The sequence below is a fragment of the Bicyclus anynana genome, chromosome 7 (genome assembly GCF_947172395.1).
Source record: "Bicyclus anynana chromosome 7, ilBicAnyn1.1, whole genome shotgun sequence".
NCBI lineage: Eukaryota > Metazoa > Arthropoda > Insecta > Lepidoptera > Nymphalidae > Bicyclus > Bicyclus anynana.
In genome coordinates, this window is record NC_069089.1 from 12,060,460 (window position 1) to 12,076,543 (window position 16,084).

A 16,084-nucleotide genomic window follows, 5' to 3' on the forward strand; every position below is an offset into this window, starting at 1 on the left:
AACCGTGATAACCTAGTGGCATGCACTTCCAACTTATCAGTTGTGTGCAGTTTAAGAAATTAAATATCACGTTTCTCAGACGGTGAAGGAAAAACATCGTGAGGAAACCTGCTTATCAGAGAATTTTCTTAATTCACTGCATGTGTGACGTCTGCCAATCCGCATTGGGCCAGCGTAGTGGACTATTGGCATATCCCCTCTCATTCTGAGAGGAGACTCGAGGTCAGCAGTCAGCCGAATAAGGGTTGATAATGATAATGTTGATGAATGTTAGGTTCGATCATAATATAACAGGATTGCTAACTTGTATTTCATAACCCAGACCAGTATGGATGCTAATTTCTGTGCGCCGTAGTTTTCCGATCCCGGTCCCGTACAAATATTGGGTTAAAAAGTAGCCTATTTACACCAGACTGTAATCCATATATTATACGCTAAATTTCATCTAAATTTGCTATTTATATTTACATATAAACAAGTATGTAAGAATCCCGTGATAGCCCAGTGAATATGACCTCTGCTATCTATTCGGAGGGCGTTGATTCGAATCAGGTCTGGGATATGCACCTCTTTTTAGTTATATGCATTTTAAGAAATTAAATATCACGTGTCTCAAACTTCTGAGAGGAGACTCGTTCTCAACATTAAGGCGAAATATGGGTTGTTATTGATGATGATATATGTTTATTAAAGATTCCACAGTATTTTTTTCATTTGCAACAAATATAAAGACAAGTAAGCTTAGATGACACTTTCACTATCTGTATCACATTACAATCCATTCTAACAATGAACAATAGTGTTAGCAACATTAGTAAGAAAAGAACATTCATTTATTAGTAGCGGACTCGATTAACACAGTGAATAGAGTTAGTGGCGAATAAATATTTCATACGACATCGATAGTTGGTTATCGTTCGTGTTTACGACCTTCATAAAAATCGCGACTGAGAGAAATGGTTTTATTGCCGGTTCATTCTCTATATCAATTGTTATCTTACGCCTTTTATGAATATGCGTTTTTATTCTTTTCCTCTATTCACGTGTTATTTTTATTTGTTTGGGATTATTCTTACTGTATGAAGTTCCGCATATCGTATTGGATTCTTATACGGTCACTTTGTTGTTTGATTGCATCCTCAACTTAGGAAGTTACGTAGCAAGTTATTCATCCATTTTGCCGGTAATTATAACAGATAATCATAAATCTTGTCGAAGGCCATTCTTAATTTCACAAAAATGTTTGAGCTTGACTGCAATTGACTGTTATTTGAATATGCAACCCATAATTTTATCATACATTGCAAATGATTGTAGCACTTTGGCAATATGCTATACAACTAACGGCGGCTGAAGCTTCAGCAAAAGAGATCTGAGGAATAGGTAAATTTACTAGAACTGAGAATCTAATCCTGGACAACCCATACGGCAAAACTTACACAAATACACTCACCGTCGTCAAAGATTATTTTAAATTATTACAGTTAACTTTAAATGGTTTCATCATTAACAACCCACATTCTGTTCCATGTTTAGCACTAGTCACCTCTCAGGGTTAGACTAATAGTCCGCTACGATGGCCCCACGCGTAAATTGGCTTCACACACGTAAAGAATTAAGAAAATACTCAAGTGCAGGTTTCCTCACAATGAGTTTTCTACATCGTATGAACATAACTGAAAATTTGACGGAGCATGCTCGCACCTGATTCGAATCTACGCCTCCGAAGGCAGATATTCACTGGGCTAATAATCACTCTTCTCTATTGTGCTTTATAATCTAAAATGGTTAAGTGTAATGAAAAATGCAACAAAATAATCATTGTCAGGGCATTTTGAGGACAATTTATTAGACTGATGATGATAATATGCTTGTACAATTTAATACGCACCATAAAGTAGAAGATACAATCGCATCAACCGTTCCCCGTACCGTTATCACACAAAGTATTTAAATCCAAATTAGATTTCGAGGTTCTAAGGAGTAACCGACAAAGTATTTATTTAAATGTGGTCCGTAGATTGCGCAGGAAAACGCGACGAAAATTATACCTAAAATAATATTGACTTAAGCAATCTGTAAAATAGGGGTCCCTTTCTGAAATAACAATAAAATCTTGCGGACCCATCTTTGGGAATTTTCACGGAACATTTTAATATCACTAATAGATTTTACGTATAGATACACAACAATAGGAACTGATACTCTTGTCTGACTAAATGAAATATATCCCTATTTCCCTGTATCCATTTTGTAAGTGGATAATCTGTTTCATGAAACGGGGTTTTTGTAATTCTCATATTATTATCATTCATGTTACAATGCATATAATGTATGTTGAGTTAATGTTTGGAGTATTTTATACTATAATGTACTTTTTTGCTTTCAACTTTCCTCCTAGCCAGAGCTCAGGTTCATCAAATTGTAATTTTGTATTAATAACGCAAATGTAATGTTGTTAAGCCTCAATAGTTTTTACATTAACATGAATAATTCAGGGATTGATTAATTCCATAGTTAATTTTTATTTAAAATATTCATTTCTATATTCTTCTGTAATTTAACCTTTCATTATAATTAACGCGGGTCTTTTCATATAAATATTTATCATGAGTTTTTGGGGTAGACCACTACGCACGGATTACCTAGAATACTAGCATTGGAATAAAAATAATTATAATTCCGAGAATTACTTTCTTTTCTCTAAAAAATCTCTTCAGTTCTTATAATTTAAAACTATCAAGCACTTAGCAAGAAAGGTTTTATTATCAAACTACCTTCTTCAAATGTAAAAGTATGCTTTAGGCAACCCTTATCTGGGATAAACGAGAACCACAATTTTCAAAAGTGATTTCCACTTTGACGTTGCTCAAAAAAGCCCGAGGTTTATTTATCTGATCTCAGTAAACCTTACCTTTATATATATTTTATTCTTGATAATATTCTGATAGGAAAGGCCCTTGTATCACGTTCATTCAAATGACATATTGAGAAACATTTCAGTATGTTTTGATCGGAAAATATCCAAAGATTTCTTTGGAGAGTAAAACCAACATTTCTGTGAGACCCCAATATATGGAATTGATTTTGCACCGGACATATTCGACTAACGGTTGTATTGTCTGGTATTGGGGCAGGTATGTTACATCCATTCAAGGGGTCATTTTAGGGGACGTCTTTATGTAATCACTTGCGTAAAACTAATTTCAAACCATTGCTAAAGAGAGTTTAGCAAAAACACAAAAACTTTGGAAATTGTCTAAAACTGAATAGTTATGCTTTTCTCATCATCATCATCATCATCACTAACCCATACTCGGCTCACTGCTGAGCGCAAGTCTCCTCTTAGAATGAGAGGGGTTAGGCCAATAGTTCACCATGCTGGCCCAATGGGCATGGCAGACTTCACACACGCAGAGAAATTAGAAAATTATCTGGTATGCAGGTTTCCTCACGATATTTTTCCTTCATCGTTTGAGACACGTGATATTTAATTTATTAAAATGCATACACCGCCCTTTGGTGGTGGTAATGGTTATACACTGTAGGGCACTATAAAATACTTGCTAGCGTATAGACCCTGCTATGGAAAGCTTTGTTATAAGCGAATAGCTGACCCAAGAAACGTCATTCCACCGAACGATCCCCATACAAAATTAACATTGTCTTGATTTTCCGGTTACCCGCCATTGATTCGTCCACTAGCTACATTCGTTTATATTAAAAAAAAAAAAACTATTCCTCCGTAAATGTTTGGATGTACTAAGTGATTATTCGTATGGTTTGTCCCTTTAAAACCTTTTCTATAGAAATACTTGAATAGACAAGACTCATAGAATAAATAACTGGGTCGACCCTTTTTCTATACTGTGAGCTGAATGAGTTACGTCGGTAACTATAATTACAGTATCATTTTCTTAATATACTTTACTAAATCTGTGAATAGTTTACGTAGGTAATAAAAACCCAAAGAACTTCATTCTTATTTAAATCTGAAGTAGACTTTGCTTTGGTGTTAAATCTTGAATATTAAATCTTTATAAAATTCTTGCTTTGGAGAGTTGAATATTGAGCTCTAAGGTCTTAACTATGGCCACCTTTCTGGCCTGTCGATGTAATGTAATTACATTAACATGGATTGCTTTCACTGATCCATTTCTTCATAATCCACTGAATTTATTTTGATAAATAATGTAATGGAGATAAACAATGATAAGACTATGTAGAAAGACATAGTCTAATAATTGTTATTGGTAAAACAAAGGGAGGCGGACGAAGTCGCAAGCTTCCACTGGTATTAAATTAAAATACATACATATTTATAAAGAGATAAACACATTTTGTTTGTCGAGAAACAATAGGTACGACTCCATCCTCTATTAACTTGATAAATTGTTATGAAAACATAAATTGTCTTATTTTCTAACTTAATCCACAATTTCGCAACAATTTTTCCTTCTCTTTGTTGTGAAAAATATTATTTAATTTCGAGCAATTATTACACGCACTCTACGAAATTACTCTCAAGTGCCCGGGATAGGACGTCGTGTCAGTTTTTTTTTTTACTTGTGAAAACGGTTCTTTTTTTAGAATGAAAGCTTTATTCCTTAAAATGGGATTCCCGCTGTTACCGTAATCTTCTTATTTTATTATGCAAATTGTAGAAAAGTGTTTTAAAACCTAACCAAATCGCGCATTCCCTTAAAGTTTTCGTCTTAATGTTTCAGTAAGAATAATCGACAATAACGTCGGCCTTCATTTGACTATTCTTCATCAACCAAACAGCTTTTTTATACTGTCTATGTATTTATATGCAACTCCAACTAAACGAAAGACATTTGGCAAAGGCAAGGCAAGGAAGAATCCTTGGTCACTCTAAATTGAGTTTCAAAAGCTATCAGTTGAAAAAAATTCTCCTGCTCGATTCACAGTTTAGCTAACTTTTATAGCAATCGGATGAATATCATATAAAAGTATATCATCATCATATACAAAGAAACATTCATACAAATAAAAAAATATGAAAGGACAGCAGTTAGAACAAAATGGCGCAAATATAAAACAGACCATACAACCCTATTCATAAAATCCATGGCTTTGAGCTTTCCTGTTTAAAATTGAAACTTTGTATTCATTTTTGTAGCCAAGAAACTCATGCATGCGGAAACACCGTCCAACAATTTATAATCTCCTCATGCAACGACACGTGATAAAAAACTAGAGAAATAAGCTGGAGCGCACTTTTGCGAACAATTTCACCATCAGCATCTGTTTCGTTTTGTGAAAAAGCATTACGAATGACGTGTGGGCTTTATTAAGTGTCTCCCGTGACGGATGTCGAGGTGTCGGCAGGTGCGAGCGAGTGATATTCCGCCGCATACAGATTAGCTGAACCGAACATGATGGTGCGCCGTTTTTCTCATTAAATGTCCATTTCTGAAGGGCCCTTTATAGCCTTTTGGGCTCTTTGGGGTGCTCCTCGCAATGTTTCGCGGTACATCACTCGTTCGTTGAAACGGTGTTATTATAAGAGCCTCTCCAGATTGAAATGAAATGAAATGAACTTTATTTAATACACTTAAATATACAAGATGGTCATACAAATATAAAGTCATAGTGTATTGCCATATAAATAGCGCACAAATTTTACAATATACTCATACTTACAACCATACAGTTGTTTTAATTAAGAAATACAATTTAAATTTGAAATAAACATAAAATTATACATGTTAAAACGATTTGTCACTGTATAATAAGCACTGTACAATATGCTTCAGTAGGTATTTATTTTGGTTTTATGACTTTAATAATATACATAATTATTCTGTATATGTGTTTGTTACCTAATTTATTCTAAAAGTCTGGACCGATTTAGATGAAATTTTGTGAGCATACTTGAGGGTGGTCCACTCTTTTTTAAGCAAAAACGGATCTGTTTGTTTTCTGAGTATAGGTACAATATCGGTAGAGATAGTCGGTTATAGGTAAATATATAGAAGATCTATACATTTTTGAGAATTAAGAAAAGTTAGTACATAAATTCAAGTCTCTAAATTAAAAATAAATAAATCAGTTCAACAATAAAATTATGTTTACCAATAGGGCCTGCGTAACTTAGTGCGAACTTTTTTAAAACACTTCTCCGGTCGATGACAGTTCCGGGATTTCGTTCAAAATCCCCAAACCGCGAGTCTGCCTGGCTCCGCCAACATTTTATTTGTACATTTGCTTTATTACGTGGGGTGATTTACGAGTACCTATATCTCTAGCGTTTGATCCGGCGCGTTCAACTGCTGATGCCTGTCTTTTCCTCGTTAATACAAATTTATAAATAAACTAGCGGACGCCCGCGACTCCGAGTCCCGCGACTCCGAGTCACGCGAGTCCGCGTGGAATTCAGTTTTTCCAGGATGAAAAGTAGCCTATGTGTTAATCCAGAGGAAAATCTATTTCCATTCCAAATTTCAGACAAATCGCTTCAGTAGCCGCAGCGTAAAGGAGGAACAAACATACTTACACACAAACTTTCGCTTTTATAATTTTAGTGTGACAATACACACACAAAGTAAGAGTAGCCTGTGTTACGGATACTAATATAGTTGATTTCATTATATACATTTATATATTACATATAAATACTATTATACTTTATGTATAATCACATCCAGATTCTGGAAAACACCCTTGCTCATCACATAAATATTTTCCAGTTGTGGGAATCAAACCCACTGCCGGATACGGTGGATACAGAAAGCAGGGTCAAATTGAGATTGATCCAATGACATGGGGTGGGTTGCCTGCAATTCGCGTGATGTTAATTATCTATGTTTCACTTCGCCTTTTATTGTATTTACGTTGTTTTCCAAGTTAGTTTTTTTTATATTAAATGCTACTTTGAAATGCATTGGCAGAGGCAGTAATTAGGGAAATCTGTTTGGTTTTCGACTTAGTGGTAAGACGACACAGACCAAGCGTGTTTAAGTGTATAAACCGACGGTTATTTTGTTAAATAACGTTTATATATATAACTGACGGCCTCTGTAAACGGAGGTTCTGGATTCGATCCCCGGCTGGGCCGATTGAGGTTTTCTTAATTGGTCCAAGTTTGTGAGGCTTCGGCCGTGGCTAGTTACCACCCTACCGACACAGACGTACCGCCAAGCGATTTGGCGTTCCAGTATATGTCGTGTAGAAACCGAAAGGGGTGTGGATTTTCATTCTCCTCCTAACAAGTTAGTCCGCTTCCATCTTAGATTGCACCATCACTTACCATCAGTTGAGATTGTAATCAAGGGCAAACATGTAAAGAATAAAAAAAAAAACTAACGCGCTGTCTGTAAACTGTTTACTATAAAACACGCATATATCTACACTATACCACTACAATAAAAGCTTAGACTTTGAATGTAGTGCAAAATGTTTCAAAAACCTCCAAAATTAGACAAAGTATACCTATTAAGATGATGGAGTACTCTAAATGATAAAAAGTTTAAAGAGTTCAAGTTTTTAAATTTTTACTCGTACTTGTCAATGTTGTTAGAACGGTGGGATACAATGAGCATTTGAATCAATAATAGCGTAAAGTGAGTAATGAAAATTACTAAATACATTAAACTGTAGGTACCTACCTACCAATTGTATAATAATTTTACAAACAAACATGTATCCAAACACTCAGATTAAAATAATGTATGCAAGTCTGCTGGAGTAAGCCATTCATGAAAAAACAAAAATATCATCGCTAAAATTTGTGTTTAAAAAATAATTAAGCCCCCGTTTCCATTACAAAAGCCTTTAACCCCAAAAATAGGCAACAATAACAGGTCTTTGCATATTATGTTGTTGTACGAAATTGTTACACTTTTCGGTTTTAATTTACGAAGAATGATGTGAGAGCATTAAAGTATATTATGTTGTTGTGTAATTAAGTGTTGTTGTTTAATTGAATGTTGTTGTTGTTACAGAGGGGCTCCGACGAGCTTCTTTCGCAGAGTGGCGTCACCGTCATGGCGCCGGCCGCTCCACATCACGCCGACAACAATAACCAGGATTCAGCCGCCAAGAAGGTAATTAAATTGCTCTATTAGCTATATAGAACTAAAAAAAGATTACTACTTAGATATTAAACATCCCGGAGCACGTAGGTTCGAATCCGGTCCGGGGCATACAAAAAGAAATTAAATCGTGTCTCAAACAGTGAAGGAAAAACATCGTGAGGAAACCAGCATACCTGATAATTTTCTTAATTCTCCTTGTGTGTGAAGTCTGCCAATCCGTATTGGGCCAGTGTCGTATACTATTAGCCTAACCTCTCTCATTTTGAGAGGCGACTCAGCAGTGAGCCAAATATCGGTTGATAGTGATGATGATTATTAGCTATAGAACTAAAGTAAGCTTTACTTGGAGTTTTATAATTCATAATTCTTTTCGTTGGCCATCTTGACATACTATTTATGCACTCTCATACTACCAAACGAAATAATGTCACAAATTATTGTTTGGTAAGGCTAATGCATATAGTTTCATATTGCTTAAAGACAAATGCAACAACGTTAACAAATATGAAGTTAAAACCTTCATAATCGGTATATTTAATAAATTTAAGACATACATAAACAATTAATTACCATCAATACCACCTGGGAGAACCAAAACGCTTTAGCAGTATCTAGAATCTAAATTTATACGAGTACAATGTCGTTATTACTAATGATAACAAAGAAACGGTAAATCAACAAAAATATAAGACTAAGGTATTAACGTAAAAGAGCGGTCGTAAAAGACCATCGGGCCGTAAAGGGACTTCCCTGGCGGCTTTAAGGGCCAAATTTTTATTAATCTCGCCCGACTTGCAGATAGCGGATAAATTTCTTACATATTGAATAGAAATTGAATTGATAATTTTCAGCGGATGAATCATAAAAATCATTTCAGGTATAAACGGGCCTTATTGATTCCCGAATTTTCTATTGGACAATGTAATTATTCCGGCTGACGACCGTCAGCTCTTTAGGGGTGCTTGCAAATGGCATATATTTGGCAAAAGGAATATTTTACTAGATAATTTTTTCTTTGTAATAATATGATTTATGTATTTATTCATTAATCGATGGTACTTTCTATTACCAAGCTAACTTGAATTTTATTTAAATTAAATACTAATAATATACCTATCAAACTTAAAGAAACAATACTTATATTGTTTCTTACCTGAATCCTGTACTTTAACACAAAGTACAAGTAGTATTAGTTATTAGTTAGGCGTATGAAATCATTTAAAAATAATCTTTTTAACCGACTTCAAAAAGGAGGAGGTTCTCAATTCGGTCGGTATTTTTTTTTTTTTTTTATGTATGTACACCGATTACTCAAAGACGCCTGGACCGATTTAAAAAAATCTTTTTTTGTTTGAAACGGTATAGTCCCCATTTGGTCCCATTGCCATCATGTCAAGATCTGATGATGGGATCCTGGAGAAATTGAGGGAAACTTTCGAAAATTATATGGGTGTCTAGTGTGTTCGTATACTTTTCCATTTAGTACTTTTAAGTACTACAATTTCATGAAGGTTTAAAATTGATCTGATGATGGAGCCATAAAACAGACGAGGGAATTCCTCGGCGATTTACAGCAGTTACCTTGTGTTTGGGCTTGATTAATTTGTATTAATGAGAACTTTCCACATAGATAGGTTGTGACTGTCATTTAGGGGTTTGGTGATGAAGACCAAGGACAATTAACTCCTTAACAGTTTACAGTAACTACCTTGTGTTTGGCCTTGATTAATTCGTATTGCTGAGAACTTTCTACCTAGATGAGTTGTGTCTGTTATTAGGGGTCTGATGATGAAGACCAAGGTCAATTAAGGGAACCCCTACCGTAGCTACCGTAAACCGTTAAGGTTTACGGTAGCTACCTTGTGCTTGGGCTTGATTAATTTGTATTGCTGAAAATTTTGTACTAAGATGGGTTGTGACTGTCATTAGGGGTCTGATGTATTCGTTTGAGATGAAATTTTACACTAAAAATGGAAAAATAATAAAAATTTTAATAAAAAAAATACAACCGACTTCAAAACCTAAAAACGTACCCACTAAACTAAAAAGTGAAAAATAACATATGTTCTACCTGCTGATCAGTTTGAAGGCGGTGCTTAGCCGGTTTTGTCTTAATTTAAGCCATTTCTGACAGGACCACATGAAACAACACTGTCTGCAAAATCTAAATCTATAAGATATTCTCACATGGCTTGAATTAATACATCACCGGCTTAGCACCGCCTTCATACTGATCAGCAGGTAGAACATATTATGATGTTATTTTTCACTTTTTAGTTTAGTGGGTACGTTTTTAGGTTTTGAAGTCGGTTGTATTTTTTTTATTAAAATTTTTTAATAGGTCTAATCAACTAGTAAGTAACTCATACTAATAATACCAGTCAAACTTAAATTGCCTAACTTGAAAAAAAAAATTACCAACAAAATTATGATAAAAATAACATCTCGTAGTATTCAGTTATAATTTCTGTTTTACATTCTGTTCAGATAAAAAAAATATATAATACTTTGGTTGAAACTGGTAATAGGTACATAATAGGACAGTGACATCTAATCAATGTGCAGTTGACATTTTAAAGCCTGATTTAAAATCAAGTTTGCACCACACACAATCAGTAAACACACACACAAACTCTCGCAAATACATATACAAAGCGCTAAATACAAAAATCCTTATATATTATTATGCTCGTCGCATTTTCGTCGTGGTTAAAAATAAGCGTTACTAGTACTTAAACATTATTTGCTCGAAAGTTTAGTGATACTGTTTAGTAGAGCGCGGTCCGGAGCGACGTGTGTTTCTACTGAATTGTACTTAAAAACGTACGGAACAGTAATAAAAAATAAACAATGTTGTTTCGGGTTTCCCGTTGCATAGTTTTTTCTAGTGTATTTACATAAACTGGGCGCACGCGGGGTCGTAAATGCGTACTTTGTTTGGTGCTGAATAAACATCACCCTTTTTGTTGGACCGATTTGATTGCCAAATGGATTGCGTTGATCTATTAACTACTGTGTTGAAACAGTACTTTGCGCATTAATATAAAAATTTAATGGTTGCATCCAGAATTCAAGCAAGTAAGCAATTCAATTCGTGTATACCTATAACTACAAATATATATGTAAGAGAGTGTGATAAATCTGTGAACCAGTGATTTAAAAAAAATCGTCATAATGATGATATTCAATGTTTTGAAAACTATCATTGCGGTTACCAATTACGTACTTGAAACTATGAAGCATCCCTCTATCACAAATGTCAAAAGTCAAAATTCATTATTTCAATTAGGCTTAGTTTACAAGCACTTTTGAAAGGTCAAGATTATGTAATAATTTAATTTAATCTAATGGTAGTAATAATAGTCGAAAACTTAAAATTAAAGTTACGAGGGTTCCAAACGCGCCTTGGTCCGAGAAGAGCCCACAACAAACTCAGCCAAGGCTTTTTTGTTTACCACCATTTTACAAACTTATTTAAAACTAAGCACACGTATATTACAGTTCAACACCAAGCTATTATGTAAATCATAAATTACGAAAATAAAACAAAAATTCAATTTGAAATTTCATTTCACAACAAATTTCGTAAAAGTATAATCAAAAAATATGCTCAGCAATAAAAAAAGAACGTTGAAAATAAAAGAATACCCCCGAAAATTAATTATTTATATAAGCTAAGAAGTCTTGAGAGATGACAAAGGAACATTACTAATGTATAAAAGGAATTTTGGCTCCCAGACATTGTTGTGTTAAGGTAGAACGGAAAATGGTGGAATATTTCACCGCATGAACTACACCGCTTCGTATTTATCTCTGGTATTTTTATAACATCTGACATAATGACCGTTGACAACATATAAACTGGATCCAACGGAATAGATTTATGTACCGCACGATCCATATTTTATTAATAGCGTTTGGTAATTCTGTATTTGCAATACACAGTTTGTATGACAACTAATATTAAGATTGACAGACTTCACACACGCGGAGAATTTAAAAAAATCTCGGGTATGCAGGTTTCCTCACAATAATCTTCACCGTTTGAGAAACGTGATATTTAATTTCTTAAAATCCACATCACTGAAAAGTTGGAGGTGCTTGCCCCGAACCGGATTCGGGCCCACACTCTACGGAACTTTAAGTAAGTTTGAGTTTGATCCGAAAATTTAAACTTACATAAATATCATAATTATTAGAAAAATATTAAGATAAAAAATTTCAAAGAGAAAATATAAAGATGTCACACTTACATAATTATCAAAAAAACATTTCTCATTTAACTAAAAAAACTATTTTTCAGTTTAATTAACACAAGCTCATGGTAAATCAATCGTGCGTCCTTTTAGTTTTTTTTTTATTCTCTACAAGTTCGATGTTTTCTTCCAAATGATTCTCTCTTATAAATAAGTCGTAACCAAGAGAAAAACAAGGTCGCTGCGTAAGTTTTGCCGACCATTTACTCTCACTTGGACACTCTGAAAAAGCTCGCCTCAGTAATCTTAATTACATTGTGATCTTGTTACACCAAGCCCTTAATTCATAATTAAATAGGGCCACGTCCCTGCGTCGCTTATTTGTTTTCTACTTTTTTTATGGTTTTGCGATTACCGTCTATTTTTTTTCGACTGTAAAATTTAGACAGTGCTTTTTGCGACCCCTTTTTCTTTGTCGCGTTGAATATTCATTTAGAATCCATCACAGGAACGGCGAGCGTTTTTTCGAAGTACCTAACTAAATATTTTTGCTGTTTTTCTCCCTTGTTGTGATGGCATGTGAATTAAAATTACATAATAACCCATTTTTAATTAAATTGAAAAAAACAGAGTGCGTGTTTGTTTGGATGTTTGTTACTCTTTAACGCCGCAACTAATGAACTAATTTGGCCAAAATTTGGAATGGAAATAAATTTTACATTGGTTACTTTTCATCCCGAAAAAAAAACCATGGTTCCCGAGGGATTTGTGAAAAACTAAATTCTACGCGCACGGGTGTCCGCTAGTAGGTAATAACATAATTTTAACACTTGAAATGAATTTATTGAACCTCATTTGTAGGAATTCATCATAAAGGAGACATTTACCCATAAACATAGTACAGCCAAAACCTAACCCTAATTACGATAACATGAAAATTCTCCTGATACACTATTATGTTCTTCTTGCATACAAAACATAATAACGACGTACTTCCACAAAGGCAATAACCCCGAACAAAATATTAGAGCATGGCTAATCTACTCTCGCCAGGACCAAGTCATTAATGTCCAAATAAAGTAATTAATTACGTTCCCCGTATTTTCCCCATTTTCTTGACGTTAGCCTGTAAAAACGTAGAGAACCCTGCAAAGTGAAGATCAATCAAATCAGAGAATGCTGCTGAACGACTACTTAAGCATTTACGAGCTTGTCTAACAAAATTACGACTTCGCCCCTCTTACTTGACTGTTACGCTTATTTACCGTAAAACGTACCTTCACTTAAATATTCTAGTCGACCGTAACAAATGAATTCATAAGATCACATTCACTGGATTTTACTTTTACTCTTAGCCGATTGTTTACGCAATTACCAAGTGCTCATACTTATTTAAAAGTATTTAATCAAGCAATTCTTGTACAGATATATTTCATACTAGCGGTCGCCCGCGACTTCATCCGCGTGGAATTCAGTTTTTTACAAATCCCGCGGAAACCATGGATTTTTCCAAGATAAAAAGCCTCTGTGTTAATCCAGACTATAAATATATCTCTAATTCAAATTTAGCTGATTCGTTTCAGTAGCCGAAGCGTGTTAAAAGTAACAAACATTCATACCATCAAAACCAACACGTTTTCACAAATCTCGGGAATTCATAGATTTTTTTCTGATAAAAAGTAGCCTATATATATATAGTAGATTAGTACAATCCAGAGAAAAATCTATTTCCATTCTAAATTTCAGCCAAATCGTTTAAGTACTAGTGCCGCTAGTACTCAAGTAGTAGCCAAAGTTACTCTTTAGTAACAAACATTCAAACATACATACATCCATACAAACTTTCGCGTTTATAATATTAGTAGGACATTACATACGCGTAGATAGTTTTTCAGAAATGGCGGCAAAAAAATAAACATACTCATACAGCATACGAGTTTACCTTCAACTTCAAATATCAACTTCAGATATTAGTGTATTTGTGTTTCGTACCTACAAATAACATTACATAAAATGATAATACGAATTGATATGAAATAAAAAATAACTCGATAACTTTGTTGTGTGGAAAGCATAGCAGCATTGAATTCCTCAGAGAAAATACCCTGTTTATTAATTAGTACGGCTTATAAAGAGTAACTTCTCTGCTCATACAGTTCATAGGTATATTATTAGTAAAGAGAATATTATTTACTTCCATAATATTATGTTTGGATCTTTTTTATATTACGTATGTAGATTTATCATGTACGAGTATTAAGTACAATAATGAATATCTTAATGCTTCTGTGCAGTGTGCTGAAGTTTACCATCTCGTAGAAGATGAAAAGAATTGTCTTGTCATCATTTATCATTACCCAACTACTGATGCAATCGTTTTTTTCCTGGACCAAGGAGTCTGTGGTTAAGAACCACCATTTAAGTTGTGAGTTGACATCAGCGTTGTCAGATTTTTTATTGGCCAAGTTGGGATTAAGGAGCTTTTTGAGTGAAAAAAGCGGGATTCTTTCGTCGTAAAAAAACTTATAAACTCAAAAGCTTTTGATTTGATTGGTTATTTGTCTTTTCATTTAAGTTCAAATTACGGTTACGTGCCAATAGACAGAAAAAATATCCATTGATAATGTATTAATATTTTAGATCAGATTTAGCCTATCGTAAAATAGCGCTTTCTTAGTATTCTGCACGCACTGTCGAGTCAATCCCAAAAAAAGCGGGACTGAGCCTGTCCCGTGCGGGACATTTAATTATGATCTAAAAATTGAGACGTCCCGCCAAAATTGGGACGTCTGGCAAACGCTGGTTGACATGCTGATTCAACTTAATAAATAGACGTATCATTAAATCCTCCATTTTTGTTCAGCGTAAAGGAGTCCCTCTGCAGTTTAGTGATATCTGCTTCAAGTTAATTTAAAAGTATTGTGCCTAGGATTACCATAAACTTCATTTACATTTGAGACGGACCTAACAAATGTTAATCTTTATTCCTTAAAATGTTAGGGTTACACAAATTTGCTGGCCAGTTAACAAATTTAACAAGAAGAGATGGTCAAATTATTTTTATTTAAAAAAAATACAAATTAACTCATAAGGTGAATTATACATAGATATTATAAAGTCTAGATGAAATCTAAAAGCTTCACCGTTCTTGAGTTTGTTACAGAGTTGTCTTGGACATTTAATAACAATATAATCCTTGGGATGCCAATTAAAAGTTTCACCGGCGCAGTCTACGTCAATGTTAAATGTTAATATTTATCTTATAATAGACCTAGCTTATGTTATGCTTTTTAGTTTATAATAGTTGAAAGGATTCAAAACTTCTTGAATACTTAGTGATTTGTGATGTTTAACCTTATAAACCTACTGTTTCTACTAAACTACTAAATCTACTGTAAAGGACTAACTAGACCAGCATGCAAACTAACTAATTTTGTGAAATAAATAATTATAAAACTTTATATTAATTTGTTATAAAATAATTATAAGGTAATAACTATTTTATAACAAAACCATGATAGCCCCGTGGATATGACCTCTGCCTCCGATTCCGGAGGGTGTGGGTTCTAATCCGGTCCGAGGCACCTCCAACTTTTCAGTTGTGTGCATTTTAAGAAATTAAATACCACGTGTCTTTAACGGTGAAGAAAAACCTTCGTGAGGAAATCTGCATACCAAAGAATTTTCATAATTCTCTGCGTGTGTGAAGTCTGCCAATCCGCATTGGGCCATCGTGGTGAACCATTGACATAACCACTTTCATTCTGAGAGGAGGCTCGAGCTCAGCAGTGAGCCCAAATAATGGGTTCATAATAAAAATGATGAATA

At 34.2% G+C, this 16,084-nt stretch overlaps 1 protein-coding gene across 8 annotated transcripts in view; it reads left to right on the top strand.

Moving 5' to 3' along the window:
- The window catches only part of LOC112055597 (polypyrimidine tract-binding protein 2), a 594,474-nt gene that overhangs the window by 512,933 nt on the left and 65,457 nt on the right, over positions 1 to 16,084 (top strand). For all 8 annotated transcript variants that reach the window (XM_052882550.1, XM_052882551.1, XM_024095781.2 and 5 more), the window contains one exon: positions 7,968 to 8,069. In XM_052882550.1, coding sequence (XP_052738510.1) covers positions 7,968 to 8,069 — 102 coding nt within the window. The remainder of the gene's footprint in view (positions 1 to 7,967; positions 8,070 to 16,084) is intronic.